Here is a 19,752-nt window from a genome sequence, read left to right on the forward strand (position 1 = left end):
TATGGCGCCCACGCATCTCCGGAAATCCTCTGCTGTCCCTCTCTTCTTCGACATACATCTGGGCAGTCCAGGTCACTGGCATCCCTCCTTCACTGAGCTCCGTCTCCGCAACCGCTCTAGCAGACACTTCCTGCATCTGCACACCACTGCTTCACACACGTTCTTCAGGCCTTTCGAAGCTATTCAGCCTTCTTTTTCATTTGCTGTCCTTCTCCCTTTGTGCGTGCCATTGTGTTTTGTGGCGCTGCCAATGGACCTTTCGTGCCACGCTGCTGGGCAACGCCAACAATCCAGCCTCTGCTCTTCTTCCTCCAGCTAAGCACTCCCAAGAGGTTCCCCCATGTTCCCAGTCTTTTGCAGACGAATTATGCTTCTCGAAGCTTGTTGATTTAACAGATCATGTAGGAACTGGTGGGAGCCAACGTTGAAGCTGGCCTACACCATCGGCTGCAAGCCACGCCCTCGCGTCCGATCCATCAATGTCTCTTCTTCTTTGGATACATTGAGTAGGTGTTGGAGGAACATTGACATATAGTCCTCCATTTCCGAGTCAGGGACTGCCTTGGGGATCCCTCGCAATCGGATGTTGTTTCTCCTGGTTCTATTTTCAGCATTTCTAGTGGTCACGATGTCCTCTCCAATTGTTGCTCCATTATGTCTAAATATTTGGCCTGTTCATCTTGCCGCACTATCCTTTATTTCTCTTTTGGTTTCAGCCAGCATTTCCTGCAGGTCTGATCTCCAGAGTCTGAGTGTGGGTGAGGAGGCGAATGTTTCGGAGCTGCCGTTTGATTTTGCTCCGTGTGCCCCTGGAGCCGTCTGTAACTCATAGCAATCCATAGGTCACACTATCTGGCTTTGCTCTCCGCTGCAAGTGTTTTTCCTGGCTTGGCATATTTCAAGAAAAGATAAGGCTTCTGGGCTCCTTGCGGGTCCGATTGGGTAATTATCCCCCTATCAGTCTTACTAATGGCACCACCCACTTGGGAACAATTGTGCGGTGTTCGGAGCTCAGAGAGAGAGCATCCGTCCTCTTCCTCGGCTGGCCATGCCCCCCACAGTAATCATTTCTTAACTCGCTCCTTACCTGGAAGTATTTCTTACCCCCCTGCTAAGAGTTTTTGTCAGGCTGTGATATGATAAACTAAGGGTCATCCTTCACGAACAAAGTGGTTACAACCGACTATTCATTTTCTCATTCGTGCCAAGGTCTGAAATCTAGCCCATTGCAGGCCTTTATGCTTCTCCCTCTCGGTCTCTGGCTTCTTCAAGAATCTGTGATATGGCCCTCAGGAGGCTGGCAGCTCTGCTTAGTCCACTTAATCTGGATATGGTCTCCCTTCCTTGCTCCATCTGACTTCCATCTGCCTAGAGGTAGGTAACCTTTTCTGCTGATCTCCTTGTATCATGCTAAGAACTTTTATAGCAGGCTAGATAGGCTTGGTAATCTAATTATTCTTCCCTCCTCCAGCCTTTTGATCGGTTATAGTTACATTTTTGGATGGCCTTCTGTGTTTTGACAGTCCCCCCATTATCTTTCTAATAATCTGGTGCCTATAATCTTAGCCCCTTCTGCAATGTCCAGTAATAATCACTCTTACAGCAGCCAATGGTTTAAAAACACTTTGTACCAGACTTTAAAATGGCAGAAGTGTAATGGTGGCCACTGGACTCCCCGGAGGGAGACGAAGCCCTGCCTTGTGCGGGTGTGAAGGGTGCAGATCTATTCAGCACAGCTGAGATTTATTTTCTGTACCGGGTCACAATGTATCCAAGAATGTTAAATGATAGCCAACAAACTGCAACTTTCTCAACCAAAATCTTCCTATAAGAGAACAGGAGCTACGCTAGCTTTCACAGCTAATGTGCCACGAGGCAACATATGCAGGGCAGCAACTTGGAGTTTAATATCATACATTTTCTAAAAGAATACTGCATAGATACACAGAGAAGAGATGACCCACAGGTAGGGAAAGCTGACTAAAAATGTATTTAGCTCTCCATTTATCACAGAGTCTGCACCGGAGGGGAATGATTACCAGCTAATCTATAGATAGACAGTGCATCTAAAACTGCATCACAAGCTGAAAAGGATAATTTACCAGCTTATCTGTTCGCATGCATCCTTTCCCAGCCTCCCCACAAAAGAGGATAGGAAATGAGGGTGATTCTTACAACCTTATTTCATATATCACAAATTTGCAGTGATTTTTGCAGTGCAAAAATATATAAAATACATTCAAGTTAGAAGACATAGGAAAATAATTAAAATACCATCACAAAAGAGTCACAAAAAATATCTGTTTGAGGTGATAGCTGGAAAAGGCTTTGTGGTTAGCACATGCGCACAATACAGTGCACGCCTAACTTTAAGTTTGTGTTAAGCTGATCGGCCCGAGAGGACCGCGTACCTGTAATCTTGGTGGTTGGTCTTGCTGAGGTCGCCAGTCTGGAGTCCAGGAACTGATGAATTAGCGGCACGAGGAATCAGCCCCTCCGCCACCCAAAAGAGGAACCGGGTGAAGGGTGGACCGACCCCCAATGTCACGATAAGTACTGTCCAGATGAGCGTGACTCGAGGATTGATGGCTCAAGATGGTGACACTGTAGTTTTAGGTAGAGCCGATTGTAGATATCATGAAGCTTCCGGAACCAATGTAACAGTGAGGAATTACAGCTGATAGAAAGTCCGGTTGGTGCTGATAGTTCCAGAGGTTTGCAGGATTAGGTTCGGAGGTAGGCAAAACAGGAAGAGAGAGAACAGCTGGAGACTAGCTGGTACTGGGCAAGTCCCGGGTAAGTCTGAAGATGGGAAGACCCAGTGCCGACAACAAGTCAGGGCTGGAGGCAGGCAGGCTCAGGACAGGCCCCAGGTAAGGCTGAAGGTAGGTTGGCTCAGGACTGGCCACAGGTAAGGCTGGAGACTGGCTGACCCAGGACAGGCCACAGGTAAGGCTGGAGGTATGCTGGCTCAAGACAAGCCACAGGTATGGGCTGGAGACTGGCTGACCCAGGACAGGCCACAGGTAAGGGCAGGAGGTAGGCTGACCCAGGACAGGCCACAGGTAAGGCTGGAGGCAGGCTGGCTCAAGACAAGCCACAGGTATGGGCTGGAGACAGGCTGACCCAGAACGGGCCACAGGTAAGGGCAGGAGATAGGCTGACCCAGGACAGGCCACAGGTAAGGACTGAAGGTAAGCTGACCCAGGACAGGCCACGGGTAAAGAATGGAGGTAAGCTGACCCAGGACAGGCCACAGGTAAGTGCAGGAGGCAAGCTGGCCCAGAACAGGCCACAGGTAAGTGCAGGAGGCAAGCTGGCCCAGAACAGGCCACAGGTAAGTGCAGGAGGCAAGCTGGCCCAGGACAGGCCACAGGTAAGTGTAGGAGGCAAGAACAACGAGGCAAGCGAAGCGAACCGCGTTGAGACGCGACTCGCTGAGAATTGCGGCCTCTTTTATGGGCCGCCGGCGCCCGAAAGGCCTGGGACGCAAGCCGTTCCGTTTCCGGACGCCGGCGGACCCATAACGAGGCTTGAGAAGCAAGCCCCGCTAGGGAGATGAGTTCGGCCCACGGCGCATGCGCGGAGCCGAGAGAGAGGCCTTCCGCGCATGCGCCGAAGGCCGCCAGCCCTGTAGCCCGCCACTCCCCTCCCGGCGAGCCCCCGGAAGCAGATGCGCGGGTAGACTCGCCAGGAGGGGAAGAGAGCGGCAGACCCCCGTTTCCCGTGTGACATAACACTATGCCCCCTCCCAGGAAGGCCCGGAGCTCCGGGTTTCCAGGGAAACCGTACATAGAATTCACGTATCAACCGGGGTGCATGTACATGTTGGCGTGGCTCCCATGTACGGTCACAGGCTGGGTACCCCTTCCAGTCTACTAAATAGTGGAGCACCCCTCTACGGAAACGGGCATCACAGATCTCGTGTACCTCAAACTCCGGGACACCCTGCACTAGGACAGAGGCCGGACGGGGAGGAGTGCGGCCATAGGCATCGACCACATAGGGCTTTAACAGGGACACGTGAAAAACGGGATGTACATGCCAGGAAGAGGGTAGGCGTAGGCGAAAGGATACGGAGGACAACCGTTTGGTAATAACAAAGGGACCCAAGTAACGAGGAGCCAGTTTGACGGGCAAATTGCGGAGTGGCAAGTTCTTTGAGGACAACCACACCTTGTCACCCTCCTGAAAGTCGGGTTCTACACTCCTCTTCCTGTCTGCCTGTCTCTTCATCCGATCTTTGGCCTCACTTAGGATCTTGCTTGCCAGTTCTTGTTGATTCCGAATGTGTTTGACTAGATCATCAGCAGAAGGAACAGTACTAGAAGGAATGGGTTGAAAGGGCATCAATCGAGGATGTAAACCAGTGGAACAGAAGAATGGACTGACTCCGGTGGAAGCATGGACGGTGTTATTATATGAAACCTCGGCCAGATCTAGTCCATCTTTCCAGTTAGATTGTGTGGCATTAGAAAAACAACGGAGGTACCCCTCCAAAGTCTGATTGGTCCTTTCGGTCAGCCCGTTGGTCTGTGGGTGGTAGCCTGAGCTTAGAGCTCTATGAATTCCTAGATGACCGCATACCTGTTTCCAGAATGAAGAAAGGAATTGGGTTCCTCTATCTGATATGATTTTCTCTGGTAGGCCGTGCAGCCGGTAGATGTCATGCAGAAACGCCGAAGCCATTTGGGTAGCTGTAGGGATCTTCCGAAATGGGATGAAATGAGCCAGTTTAGTGAAGCAGTCTACGACCACCATTATACAGGTGTAACCTTCAGATGGGGGCAAATCCACAATGAAATCAGTAGCGATTGTATGCCATGGATAGAGAGCTGTTTCAGTGGGCATTAATAAACCCAATGGCCGTTTTCTGTGAACCTTGCACTGTGCACATATTGGACAGCTGTCGATGTACTTCTGGACCTCAGTCGCCCAACCTGGCCACCAGAACTGTCGAGAAACCAACTCTCGAGTGGCTCTGACTCCACGGTGTCCTCCTATGGGTGAATCATGGAATCCATGTAAAATGCCCCTCCTAATGGCTCCTTTAGGTATGTAAAGTCTCTTCTGAAAAAACAAGAGTCCCTCTCGTTCAGAAACTGAGTGACGACTAAGAAGGGATGTTCTTTCGGGGTCCAACCGAGTGGCTTCTGCGATGGACTTAAGGTGAGAGGACAAAGCCAGCAGGAAATGGCGAGGAGAAATCAATGGCTGTTCAGGACCTTGCGTCCCATCAACATTTTCCAAGGACCTGGAGAGAGCATCTGCTTTTATATTGGAAGTTCCCGGGATATAAGTGACATGGAACTCGAATGGAGAGAAGAAGAAGGCCCACCGGGCTTGACGAGGAGTCCGACATTGCAGAGAGCGAAGATATTGCAGATTGCGATGGTCGGTTCGCACTTCTACAGAAAAACGGGCTCCGAGGAGAAAATGTCTCCATTCCTCGAATGCGGTCTTGATGGCCAACAATTCCCTTTCTATCACCGCGTAGTTTCGTTCGCTGGGACTCAACTTGCGAGAAAAATAGGCAACTGGATGTTCCACTAGCGTGGCTGGATCTTTCTGGAGAAGGACTGCTCCGACCGCGAAGCTGGAAGCATCGGCCTCTACAATGTAGGGCAAGTCCTCCTGGGGATGGCGCAGGATGGGAGCAGCCATAAAAGCCGACTTTAGTACTCCAAAAGCCTGGGAAGCTACAGGACTCCATTCGAAAGCGATCTTGCTGCTGGTAAGACTGGTGAGGGGAGCCGAGATCCGCGAGTAATGTGGAATAAAGCGCCTGTAGAAGTTTGCGAACCCCAAAAATCGTTGGAGAGCCTTGATATCGTGTGGGTGTTTCCATTCTTGTATGGCTAGAACCTTCTTGGGATCCATCCCAACTCCTTCTTGATTGATAACGAATCCCAAAAATTCGATACTGGTCTGGTGAAAGCTACATTTCTCTGCCTTGGCGAACAAATTGTTGATGGATAGTCGATGAAGGACCTCACGAACGTGTTCCACATGCTCGTCCAAAGACTTAGAGAATATCAGTATGTCATCCAAATAAACCCAAACGGATAATCCTAACAGGTCACCAAAAATGTGGTCCATAAATCGCTGAAAAACAGCGGGGGCATTACATAAGCCGAAGGGCATAACCCGATATTCAAAGTGCCCAAAAGATGTTTTGAAAGCTGTCTTCCACTCGTCCCCATTCCTGATGCGTATCAAATGATAAGCTCCACGGAGGTCCAATTTGGAGAAAATTCGTGCAGTATGCAGGGTTTCAAGGATACTACGTATCAAAGGCAACGGGTACCGGTCCTTGGCTGTAATGTCATTCAACTGTCGGTAGTCGACACAGGGTCTCAACGTGCCTTCTTTCTTCTTTACAAAGAACAGGGGAAACCCTGCAGGTGACTTTGACGGTGCAATGTACCCCTTTTCTAGACTTTCAGATAAATATGCCTGAAGAACTTGCTTCTCGTCACGGGTCAACGCGTACAACTTCCCATGAGGTATGACATGGTTCGGCAACAGGTCAATGGAGCAATCAAAGGACCGGTGTGGAGGAAGGGGTATGTTGCCGGGTTCAGAAAACACCTGTTTGAAATCGGCATATACCTGTGGAACCAGAGACGTGGAACATAGATGAACCCCATTGTTGTCCGTCTTTAGAGAAGTCGAAACGGTCATGGTGGGAACAGATAGCTTGCATCCTTGAGCACACCTTTCGGAGGAAAAGGTTAAAGTCTGAGTTCTCCAGTCTATCAACGGATTGTGATGTTGTAACCATGGTAAACCTAGGACCATCTTGTAGTTAGGTGACTTAATAACATCAAAGGAGAGTTCCTCGTAATGATCAGTAATCTGAAGAGCCAATCCGACCGTGAACTGGTTAATAGGCCCCGAAGACAAGGGGGTACCATCAATAAGCTCCACCGACAAGGGAGTAGGCCTGGAAACGAGTGGTATTTTATGTCGGGCGACGAATGTTTCGTCGATGTAGTTGCCGGAAGCCCCACAATCCAGCAGACCAGATATCTCCAGGTCTCTGTCTGGTAATTTAATCCTGACCTTTAGGGTCTGTAGCACCACTGGTTGCATGGGCCGACGAATGGAACAAATAACCGAAGGGTCTGAGGAGGAGATGGGACCTGTCGTTGCCCTTCCTATAAACGACAGGTCTCCTAGTTTCCCGACTTCTTCTTTTGTGGACGTAAAGGACATATACTCAGATAATGCCCGGCTGCTCCACAGTAAAGACACAGACGCAAAGACCTCCTTCGTTTCTTCTCTTCTTCCGACAAAGGTCCTCTCATGGCGCCTACTTGCATGGGCTCAGATCCGGACTCGGTTGATCCAAATGAACCAGCAGGCGAGTTGGTTGTCCGGGAACCGCTTCTGTCGAACCGACGTCTCTCAGCCTTTCGTTCGGTTAGTCTTTGGTCAATACGAAGTACTTGATCTATCAAGAGTTGAAGACTCTCCGGCTCGGGGATGTGGAGTAATTCGTCTTTGTACTCCTCTCTCAGGCCTCGACGAAACAGCGTTTTCTGTGTAATTTCGGGCCACTGAGAGTCGGTAGCCAAAAGTCGGAAGCGACTGATGTAGGTGATGACGTCATTGCTTCCCTGTTTGTAGTCGATCAACTGATTCTGTGCGACGGAGGCCAGGTTCGGCGTCTGGAATACTTCCAGAAAGGCTTTTTCGAAGGCAGCAAAGTCATTCAAAATAGGACTGTTCGTGACCACAAACGGGGTTGCCCAAGCTAATGCGTTCCCAGTTAGATTCCCCAGGATATAGCCAATCTTGGCCCTATCGTTGTTAAAGTGCGTGGACCTGAAGAGGAAATGGATCCTACAGTGGTTACAAAACTCTGCCACCCGTCTAGGATCGCCGTCGAATTTGATGGGTGTTGTGTGAGCCAATGGTCCCTCTGTCTGAGAAGAACTGGATGCTCCTTGTGTTATCATTTGGCGTAATGTTTGATTCTCTTGATGCAGGGCGGTCATCTCAGCTCTGAGTGCCAGCAATTCGTTCCTCATTTCTTGCGATTCATCCATCTCCGAATCTGAAGGCAGGCGTCTCAATCTGTTAAGCTGATCGGCCCGAGAGGACCGCGTACCTGTAATCTTGGTGGTTGGTCTTGCTGAGGTCGCCAGTCTGGAGTCCAGGAACTGATGAATTAGCGGCACGAGGAATCAGCCCCTCCGCCACCCAAAAGAGGAACCGGGTGAAGGGTGGACCGACCCCCAATGTCACGATAAGTACTGTCCAGATGAGCGTGACTCGAGGATTGATGGCTCAAGATGGTGACACTGTAGTTTTAGGTAGAGCCGATTGTAGATATCATGAAGCTTCCGGAACCAATGTAACAGTGAGGAATTACAGCTGATAGAAAGTCCGGTTGGTGCTGATAGTTCCAGAGGTTTGCAGGATTAGGTTCGGAGGTAGGCAAAACAGGAAGAGAGAGAACAGCTGGAGACTAGCTGGTACTGGGCAAGTCCCGGGTAAGTCTGAAGATGGGCAGACCCAGTGCCGACAACAAGTCAGGGCTGGAGGCAGGCAGGCTCAGGACAGGCCCCAGGTAAGGCTGAAGGTAGGTTGGCTCAGGACTGGCCACAGGTAAGGCTGGAGACTGGCTGACCCAGGACAGGCCACAGGTAAGGCTGGAGGTATGCTGGCTCAAGACAAGCCACAGGTATGGGCTGGAGACTGGCTGACCCAGGACAGGCCACAGGTAAGGGCAGGAGGTAGGCTGACCCAGGACAGGCCACAGGTAAGGCTGGAGGCAGGCTGGCTCAAGACAAGCCACAGGTATGGGCTGGAGACAGGCTGACCCAGAACGGGCCACAGGTAAGGGCAGGAGATAGGCTGACCCAGGACAGGCCACAGGTAAGGACTGAAGGTAAGCTGACCCAGGACAGGCCACGGGTAAAGAATGGAGGTAAGCTGACCCAGGACAGGCCACAGGTAAGTGCAGGAGGCAAGCTGGCCCAGAACAGGCCACAGGTAAGTGCAGGAGGCAAGCTGGCCCAGAACAGGCCACAGGTAAGTGCAGGAGGCAAGCTGGCCCAGGACAGGCCACAGGTAAGTGTAGGAGGCAAGAACAACGAGGCAAGCGAAGCGAACCGCGTTGAGACGCGACTCGCTGAGAATTGCGGCCTCTTTTATGGGCCGCCGGCGCCCGAAAGGCCTGGGACGCAAGCCGTTCCGTTTCCGGACGCCGGCGGACCCATAACGAGGCTTGAGAAGCAAGCCCCGCTAGGGAGATGAGTTCGGCCCACGGCGCATGCGCGGAGCCGAGAGAGAGGCCTTCCGCGCATGCGCCGAAGGCCGCCAGCCCTGTAGCCCGCCACTCCCCTCCCGGCGAGCCCCCGGAAGCAGATGCGCGGGTAGACTCGCCAGGAGGGGAAGAGAGCGGCAGACCCCCGTTTCCCGTGTGACATAACAGTTTGTAAACAAGTGGTACTACTCAGGCCAATCGCAAGAAAGCAGATTATGCGTCACATATGACTAAAACAGATGCATGCTGCAAAAAGATGATCATGTATATACCGTAAATTTAAATAAGAGTTACCATATATGTAAGGTCCTAAGGGCACACGTGTGCTAAAGAATGGAGCACATTTCCAGAAAACGTACAAACCACAAACTCCTAGTTGGTGGCCTGGGTGTGCCATGCATTTTCTACATTCATTGTATTTCTGCATCATTGATTATAATCAATAAGTAATTTAAACCATATCACAGTTGCTCTTTCAGTTAACTTATTTTGGTGTTTCCATTGTTTTTAAAATAGGTAAACTCATGAGTGCTTTACTCAGTGGATTGAATGATCGCAACAGCGTTGTGCAGAAATCGTATGCATTTGCCATGGGGCATTTGGTTCGGGTGAGATTTGTTCAAATATTTTCTTTTAATAATATTGTAATAGCTATGTTTCAGTGGGCATTGACTTTCCATGTACCTTTTACAGACAGCAAGAGATAGCAGCACTGAGAAATTACTCCTGAAGCTCAGCGGCTGGTATATGGAAAAGGAAGGTAAGTTCCCCTTCTAAAACCATTGGCCACGGTGTGCACGAATATGAATCCTGTCGGCAGGTAATCATTGCCTGACATAGAAAATAGGCTGCAGAAAGAAAGACCTGGGAATGTGATTTCATTGTTCCATATTAAATAGTTTGTTTATAATATGTAATGGTGATCGTAGGAACAAGAGCTTCACTTTTCTGTAACTCACTTCAGCAGTTTGGTTAATATTTGAACTCTCCCATTTCTAATGCATTGTGTCCTCCCACAGACATCTCATCTTAGATATATGTAACCACAGCAGCAGATTTCTGAAACGTCTTGACAGCAGGTGGTGTTGCGCAGTCTTTGCATTGAGGTTCCTTGTCGCTCTTCACCTTTTTTCTGCATGCTCAGTATGCTTATCGGAATAACTTTGCACCTCAAACATTCTGTAGTACTTGACAAAATCGACTTTTCGCATTAGAATATCAACCTCAATGCCTTCTAGCTGCAAGCAATATGAGGACTGTGATGCCAAGATGTTGCTTACCGACACCCACAAACTATGCTGGCTCTCGGCCAATCCTCATCCAAGTAACCCACTACAACTTGCTCAAAGAAAATATCGTTTGAGGACAAAGGCTCAGAGTCGACCGAAATGATCCTTGAGAGACCCAAGAAAAGACAGAAAAAGCACAGATATAAGTCCCACTCTCAAAGTGGATCCCATCACTCACCTTTGTCGTCTACCAATAAAAAGAAGAGGAAGCTCATACACTCCTTGATGGACTCACTCCTCGCCTGATATACAGATACAAATCTAAGTTCTCCTCAGTGAAGAAATAGGAGAAATTCCATCAAAAAATTATTGTGGTCTTTAGTAAACCAACTAACTCTGCCTCCAGCTCAGAGCTGAAAAAGAAAACTGATCCCACAAAACCCTACGCCAGCAGGAACTCAGAGAGACACATCCCACACACCGAAAAGCCTGGCCTTAAAATCAATGTCAAAATTAGAAACGGCATTGACATCATCAGCTGCAGCGACTCCTTCAGTATTTTACGACACCTCACTAGCGCCCCTTCAACAGGTCTGTCAATCGATGAGTCACCTTTGACATTGAGATGCATCCCAAAGAGTTTGACCTCTTTTCATGGCATCTTCGATGAATAAGGAAATCCAATAGCGTTTGTCTTTGAGCCATTAAGCATCTCAACATAAGAATTTTTGTCAGAGGAATTCAGAATGGCAGGGTTAACATTAGACCTTCAGGATGCTAATGGGCATGACACTTCTCCTTAGATGGAATTTGCACATCAGGATCTCTATGCCCACCCTAATGCCTCCCACAGGGCAGTTATGAATAGGATCTCAGAAGCCCTCGGGTGGGGTCCCTGTTGAAGGACCCCAGACTACAACCTCATAGATATTTTGGATAAGGGCCACTTAAAAGTGCCTGTCTTGCCATTCCAAGCTGCTATTAAATATCCATTACAAGAGCTATGGCATAAACTCTGCTCAGCAGCAACAGTGCGCAATGACCTGATGAAGAATCACAGACCCCGACTTCTTATCGAGACATTCTAGCCCGGAAATCAGAGTAGTGCAAGTAGCCACAACGGATACCAGATCAAATACCTACCTTTTCCTTGCCCCCGGACAGGGATGTTAAAAAATATGATGCCCTCTCTAAAATGATTTTTGCTTCAGCTAGCATACCCTTAAAGGCCATCAGTGCATCAAGCGCTAAGGCAAAATACACAGACTACTTGTGGGTAGTGTTGGAGTGGTAGCAGAACAAATCACAGAAGGGGAAATGAGTGGTGGTTTCCTGGGCATTATTGCAGATGTAAGGTCGATATGGGCTGGTTGCTTCTGACTGTGTGGGTAGGGTGATGGGCACAAGCTCTGTGATGCAAAGGTTGTCCTGGCTCAGGAAGTCTGGTTTTGCACTGGATGTCCTGTCAAGATTGTTGGACATGGGACATGCCCGTTAACAGGCTGAATCGTTTTGGCCCTAAGGTTCGAAAAGCTACAGGCCTCTAAGGCAGCGTCAAAGTCTTTAGGAGCTGCAGTCTGCCAACAGACAACCCAATCTGCACCACACAGTTGGGGGGTGTGGAGGGGACAGGCCTTTTTGTTACTATGACACCTTCACCCAAAGATGAAGAGGACAAATACCTGAGCAGCAGGTACAAAGTAGGTTAAATCCAAGCAAGCTACATACTCCTACATCCCGTCCCCTTTCCTCCATACTGTATGGGCGTCCCTCGCTAGGGACAGGAGACCAAACCTTTTTCACCAGAAAATATCTTCTTACCCTTTAAATTTCGAGGCGCATACAGCCCTGGGAGAATGTGCTCCCCTGACTCTGCCCACCGGCGCAACTCCTCAGTCGTCATTTCCACGTCGACGGGAGCGGACCACTTTCATCAGCACTGCTGAGTTTGGCTTCGACCTTGTAATTCCACACGCTCTTCCTGTTACGGAGAATTCTCTGTTTAGGCTGAATTTCCCTACCTAGTGAGTCCCCCAGCAGCTTTGCTGGATTTCTGGGGTTTCTTTTTTTCCTGCCAAGAGTGAGACTCTTTTACCCTCACTCTTGGGCATGTTTGAAGTGTGTTTTCTTGGTTAAACCTTGTGTTGAATGGGCTATGGGGTCTTTTACTCCATAGGGCCTCATGTATTTTTGTGATGTGGGTTACACAACACCCTCTGTGCAGTAACCCAGGGGTGTCCTAGGGACTCCCCAACATAGACTCCATACCCTGGGACTGACTACTGTCTCCCAGGGCATGTAAAGTCACCAAAGACTTTACTAGTCTTAAATCCTGAACAGAACCAGTACAAACCATCATATTGTGGACGTACTGGCTGGGGCAATTCGATTGCCCCAGGGTCTGTTAGTCGAAGGGGCACGTCTCCGTCCCCCCTGATCGAGTTTTGGCTGGTGGCAGTGGAAACTACTTTTTATATTCAACCGCGAATATTTTCCTATGGGATTTCCCATTGTTTTAGGCTAACACATTTAATTATTTATTTACGGTAGCCTCAAACATACCGCCGGTTTATATATTTATTATTATAACTCCGGTTGGGATTTTTTGCCAAAACTTGATTCAAAAATGGCGTTGGCGTTCGCCTCTGTAACTCTGACCCAAAGTGGAGCCCTTTGTTCCACTTTTGGCGGGCTTCTCCACAGAAGCCCTCCAAAGTGGTGCCACTCTGTCTGGGGTACTTAGGAGGGGTGGAGGGGGATTTAGGCACCCTGGACTGAGTTACCTTGGTAACTCAAGTCGCACTCCGTCCTGATTGGCCCAAGTGGTGAGCCGGCCGGCTCACCACTTAGCATGTTTGAGTGACAGCTAGGCTGGGTGAATGGGGGTTTGCTGCATAAAAGCAGGGCTTTGGGGACTGGAACTTCAGAAGTAGGACCAAGAATCCGACGAGGGAAGAGCTGAGCCGACCTGCTACGACGACACCACCCGCTGGAGCCCTGCTGAACCGTCTCACCACTTTTCCCAACGACCGAGGAGAACTCTTAACGGAGTGGCTCCTTCCCTTGACTGGTGGGGACAACCAGTTTTCACCTTCTTTCCGCTTCTTCGAGGTATTTCGTGGCCGCCTTGCCCGTGCCAAGCACCCCTGCAACCGGAATACCACACTTTTACCACAACCGCGAAAGTCGGTACAACCCTTTAACCGGAGGACTCCGCGGCTGGTTTCTTCCCGGGCAGTGCAACGACCTTCTTCTTCTGCTCTTCAGCGAGAACAACTTCTTCCCTGACCGACGTCGAGCCGTGCTGCCACTGCCTGGAACAACTGCCACCGCTGGAGGATCCTTCCCGTTTAAGGTACCGTGTTCCGCCTGGCTTCCCTTGCCACCGACTGTATGGGGTAGTTTTAGCCCCCGGCTTTCGAACCTGGGAGTGCCTGGGACACCCTGGCTAAACTTTCTAAGCCTCTCTAAACTCTTTCTGAACTCTTTTGCAAGACTCTGAATCCCTAATAACTGTGTGATCTTGGGCACATTTTCGCTCTGTCTGCTCTAAGAGTGGGCCCTGCCTAGTGACTTTTGCTCACCTGTGACTTTGTGCTTCTTTGAGCCTACTGAAAGTGTTCTTGACCTTAGAGTGGTGTGTTTATCCTAATTCTGCTCTTTTTTCCCTCCCTTCTTTGAACCACTAGAGTGTCATCTAACGTTAAGCACTCACCTCTGTTTGAATTATGTGGTGTTAACCAAGAGTTGTCTAGTTAGGAATAAGGGTTGGGACTGCTTTCCATTTAACTGTGTTTGAAGTGTTTTACTATATATTGCTAGAGTGTTTTCAACTTATGTGTTCTTAAAATAAATAACTATATACTGTTGAAACCAAGCTCTGGTCAGTGTTTGCTTGTACTATTGTGTTTGAGTACCTATTGTGTATACTTTGCATACTGCCTAACTCTTCTTGAGGGAAGTCTGACTGCTCAGCCACAGCTACCAGGTAAATCTGGGTGGTGCGGACTGCTACCAAGTGGGTTTACTGCTATACCTGTAGTCTTAAATCTTTTGCAGTGTTCCCTAAGGGAACTGCACAGGTTTCTGCCTAACACTTCCCCAGAAACTGTGTTTTGTTTTTTTGCCTTTAATCAGGTGCTCGGTCAGGTACTCGGTCCTCTGGCACCACACTCCTCCCCGGCGCATGTCGATGTCATTGGGTTTCAGCAGGTGTTCAGCATGCGAGGGGCTCTTCCCTACTTCCGACCCCTATGCTCTTTGCCTCTGCTGCCTTGGCCCTGATCACGGCTCGGAGAGTTGTACCGCGTGTGACGTGCTTACACCTCACGCTCTGAAGAACAGGTTGGCTCGGTGGAGAGAGCTCTTTGAACGATCGCCTCCAGAGGACTTGAAGGATTTTGTCAGGCACAAGTCGAGGCCCAAGGTAGGCCAACTCCTTCCCCAGGATACGTCTGAGCGGCAGGGTCCGTTCAGATTCTAACACCAGCACAGGTACTGAGGCTGTTTCAGCTATTGGCCGTCAGGCCGAGGGGTCGCTAAACCCTACCGGAAAGTCGCTGAGGGACTGCAAGGTTCTGTTACTGGGTATCCACCGGAGGGGCTACGCCCTACTACCGGACAAATTGGGTGCCTGTATGCAGCACTACCGGCGACACAGCCGAGGGCACAACGCCTACCAGGCCCTGTCATGAGGTGCAGGGTAGGCCCCAAGCTCCACCGCCAAGAGTCAAGGAAGAGGCTGGGCCCAGCCGGCCAAGCTCCACGACACAGGCCTGTGGCATGCAGCCCGACAAAATGGCCGCCGCGCCAGACAAAATAGCCGCTCGTTCGACACCATTCCCCTTCGGGGAGCAGGTAGGGGAATGAGTTTCCAGGTGGGACTAGTCTTAACCAGGTACGTGGCCTACAGCATATCCTTTAGCCTCGCAGGGCAAATACACCCTGCATGCAGCAAGGCAGAGTATGCCCAGGCCTCAGCACCCTCAGGGCCCTGTGCCTACGCCCAAGCCACCTAGTGCCCCACCGGCCTGCGAGGACGGGTTTTTAAAAAAGTTCCTCACTCTAATGAGAGGTCCCCTTAGATGGGAGCCATCCTTCGGGTTGTGATCAGGGACATGCTGCCTCCAGTCCTGCCACTAGCATCCATGCCCATTCCTCCTGTGGCTCCAGAACCTCAGGCTCCTACGCAGCCCCAGCTCCCCACTTGGGCCCCACAGTACCAGCCCCGCTGCCTCCTGCAGCCTGGCGGTCCTGCACCAGCCTCGACAGCAGCCTCTTGCTCCGGTCAGCACACCTCAGCTTTAGGTGCCCAGTACTCCTCCAGCTGCTGTGAGGAGGAGGATCCCGACACACTGTCTTCGGCCGAGGCATTTCATGAACATCTCACAGGTCTAGCTGAATACTTGGGGCTTACACAACCCGAGGTTGAACAACCAGAGGTGGGGTGGGGGTCCTGGCCGAGATACTCGCTCTATGCCCCGCGACTAGAACAGGGATTCTGATGCAGAAGGACCTTGTGGCATTGACCAAAAAAGGATGGCTTAAACCCCATTCAGCGCAGCCTGCCAATCAGCGCCTCAATGCCAAGTACAGGCAATTGGAGGGGATCCACTCTTGCTGTCGGCACACCCTCAACCACACTCCTCATGATTGCCGCAGTCTCACTCTATTCCAAGCCGCAGTCTTTCTCAGCTACCTCGGTCTCTGCGCTCCTAGGCAAGGAGGAGAAGATCTTGGAGGCATATGGAAAGAAGGTCTATTCCAACGCCTCTCTGCAACTTCGTCAGTCTAATGCAGACGCTATGCTCGCTGCTGTAAATCAAAGGCTGGTGGGAAATAGCAGACTTCCTTCCTGAACTTCCGGTACAGAGTCGGGTGCGCTTCAAGGCGGGGCTGGCGGAAGAAGAAATTGTGGCGCAGGACATCAATGAGTCCACGGTGGCGCACTTAGACACCTCAGGCCGTGCCATATGCATTGCTACGGACATGTGAAGAACTGCCCGGCTATGGGCTACCAAGTTCAACCTGAATGTCCAGAAGCGCATTTTGGACCTTCCCTTCGAGGGTGGTGACCTTTTTCATTCCACCACCGATGAGGAACTTGATAAGAAAAACAGTTCCCAGACTCAAAATCCTTTTCTATCCTCATGAAGTCCACGCCAAAGACCTACAGCCAGGCGCAGCAGCGTTCTGACAAGGGGCAGCCTTCGGCAGGCTCCGGGGCTTCCAGGAACGAAGGCACAGACAGCCGGTGTGGTCTTCAAGTCCGCACCGGTGCAAACAGCACAAGACAGGGAATAAGGGCTTCTTTCAGTCCCCTGACACACTCTTCCGGGTCCACGTGTCCCCGGTGTGGGAGTAGGCTTGCCCTTGACGCACAATATTGGAGCGCTATGTTCACGGACCCCTGGAGCCTCTCAGTAGTGTCCACGGACTACCGCCTACCGATCCCTCCCTCCCCGCTGCTCCCACCAATTGGGACAACAGCTCTGTTGGCGGAAATTCAATCGCTCGTAGAGAGTCAAGCAGTGGAAGAGGTCCCAGCCTCACAGCGGGTTATGAGCTTTTATTCACAGATTTTCGCCATACACAAGAAGAACCAGGCTGGCCTGAGAGTTGTTGGACCTTTCCACATTGAACTTTTCCCTCCCTCTTCAAAAGTTCAAGATGGTTACCCCAGCGCTTATTGCCGATACACTGAGCAGGGGAGCCTGGATGTGCCCCCTCGATTTGAAGGACGCATACCTACACACCTCTATTTGGCAGCCTCATCGGTCCTTCTTGAGGTTCAGGATCATGGGCTTTCATTTCCAAAACAAGGGTCTACCGTTTGGCCTCAATTCAACCCCCAGGGTCTTTACCAGACTTATGAATGCAGTGGCAGCCCTCCTCAGGGCACAGGTTCACCATGTCTATCCATGCCTAGATGACTGGCTCGTCAGGGCAAGATCTCCGGAGGCAGTCCATCATACCACTGCTGCCCCCATGAATACGCTACACGAATTGGGATTTTTCTTCAATCTCAAGAAGTCACAGCTGGAGCCCACGCAGAATCTAACATTCCTAGGCCTCATCTGGGATACAAGCTCTGAGAGATTTTTCCCCTCTAAGGACAAGAGGGCCACTGAGCATTTTCTCAGCAAAGCTGTGACCTTTGCATGGTGGTACAAACACCTCTTGGCAGCATGTCTTCTGGCAGTGCCCTACACAAGGCTCAAAATTAGACACTTGCAGCTGCACTTTGCAACCTCTTTCAGGAGAGGGTTCCAGGCAGAACTTGTCAGCATTCCTCCCCATCTCCACTAGGACCTAGTCTGGTGGAGCACAGACTACAAATTGCGGATAGGCAGTCCCTTCAGGCAACCAGCACTGCAGGTTACCATCACCACTGACTCTTCCTTGGAGGGTTGGGGAGCCACCCTGGACAACCACAGTGTCCATGGAGTTTGGTCTCTTCTGGAGCAGGAGACCCACATCAATTGGCTCGAGTTGATGGCCATCTGGCTCAAAGCCTTCCTTCCAATGATCAGTGGCAAGACGATCCTCATTCAAATGACAGTTTCACCAGCATGTATTACATCAGCAAGCAGGGGGGCACCAGGTCTCCTCCCCTATGCATCTTGGCAGTCAGCATTTGGGAGTGGGCTCTGAAGAACAACATGTACTTGATTGCAATCCATCTCCCCGGGGAGTCCAACCTGGAGGCGGACAGACTCAGCAGACTGGGTGCGGACAACTATCAATGGCATTTCAACAAACCAGTCCTTTTGGCGATCTTCAGCAGATGGGGTCATCCTCAGGTGGATCTCTTTAACACCTGGTCCAACAGAAGGTGCCCCCAGTTCGCGTCCTGGCAGGGACAGGGCTGGGGATCTCTGGCCGACGCAATGCACATACAATCGGACAACATGAACGTGTATGCCTTCCCTACCACTCCCCTGGTTCACAGGGTAATGTGCAAGATCAGGGAGACCCGACACCTCTGTGTCATCCTGATAGCTCTGTGGTGGCCCGTGAGGCCATGGTTCTCGGTGCTACTCAGCCTGTCGGAAATGGCCCCGGCGCACCTTATGCTGTGTCCAGCTCACCTACTCTCACAGCAGGGAGGCACGGTCATCCACCCCGCCTCAGAGGTTAGCCCTCGCAGCATGGTTCCTGAACAGGTCACACTAAGGCATCTACATCTGTCACAGGCTAACCTAGACATTATACAAGGCGCCAAGAGCGAGGCTACCAAGAGCCAGTACAAAAGCAAGTGGACTAGGTTTGGCCACTAGGCTGCATCAAGGGAGGTCGGTCCATTGATCTGCACCCCGACGATGGCCTATCCTTCTCTGCATACCTCGCACACTCTGGGGTGCAGGTGGACACATTTTGCACCTATATGGGGACAATAAGAGCCTACCAGAATTCAGAGGAGGAAGTATTTTCTTCCTCTAATCCAGTGGTTAAGACCTCTGGTGGGTCTCACCAGGGTCTACCCGCCTGTCAAGAAGGCACACCCGGTGTGGGATCTTAGCATGGTCTTGGGCTCCCTGGCGCATAATCCATTCGAACCCATGGCATCTGCGAACATCAGACTAGTCACCATTAAGACGGCCCTCACGGTGGGCCTTACATCTGCATGCAGGGTCAGTGAAATCCAGGCACTGGTGGCTTTAGATCCTTATACTACTTTCCATAAGGACCAGGTGGTGCTTAGAACTCACCCCGCATTCTTACCTAAGGTGGTCTCCTCTTTTCACCTGAATGAGGAGATAGTTTTGCCCACTTTCTTGGCGGATCCTAAGGGCGGCGCTCAGAGGGTTCTGCGCTGTCTAGACGTCAGGCACGCTCTGAAATTCTACCTGGACAGAACCAGGAGCTTCCACAATTCTGAGGCTCTCTTTGTCACCTTTGGTGGGTCAAGGACAGGCTATTAAGCTTCCAAGGCCTCCATAGCAAGATGGATGGTAACGACCATCAAGGAGGCTTATGAGTGGCAGCACAAACATCTCCCGGCAAATATGCATGCCCATGCTATCAGAGCCAAGGCTACGTCTGTGGCTTTTCAGATGCACGTTCCGTGGCAGGTCATCAGAAGGCAGCTATATGGGCTACGCCTTCGGCCTTCTGTAAGCACTATTGCTTGGATGCCAGCTCCAGGTTGGACGCAGCATTTGGTCAAGCAGTGTTAAGGAACTTGTTTTCTTGGGAGGGTCACCTCTCCACCCTGGGGCTACATTCAGTTGTAATCGCCCATAC

The 19,752-nt window shown here is 50.7% G+C and overlaps 1 protein-coding gene across 2 annotated transcripts in view; it reads left to right on the top strand.

Annotated features, from left to right (window-relative positions):
• The window catches only part of ECPAS (Ecm29 proteasome adaptor and scaffold), a 3,148,361-nt gene that overhangs the window by 2,649,848 nt on the left and 478,761 nt on the right, over positions 1-19,752 (top strand). For both annotated transcript variants that reach the window (XM_069630810.1, XM_069630809.1), the window contains exons 39-40: positions 9,794-9,885; positions 9,971-10,037. In XM_069630810.1, coding sequence (XP_069486911.1) covers positions 9,794-9,885; positions 9,971-10,037 — 159 coding nt within the window. The remainder of the gene's footprint in view (positions 1-9,793; positions 9,886-9,970; positions 10,038-19,752) is intronic.

The sequence above is a fragment of the Ambystoma mexicanum genome, chromosome 6q (genome assembly GCF_040938575.1).
Source record: "Ambystoma mexicanum isolate Mex_15411 chromosome 6q, UKY_AmexF1_1, whole genome shotgun sequence".
Taxonomy (NCBI): domain Eukaryota; kingdom Metazoa; phylum Chordata; class Amphibia; order Caudata; family Ambystomatidae; genus Ambystoma; species Ambystoma mexicanum.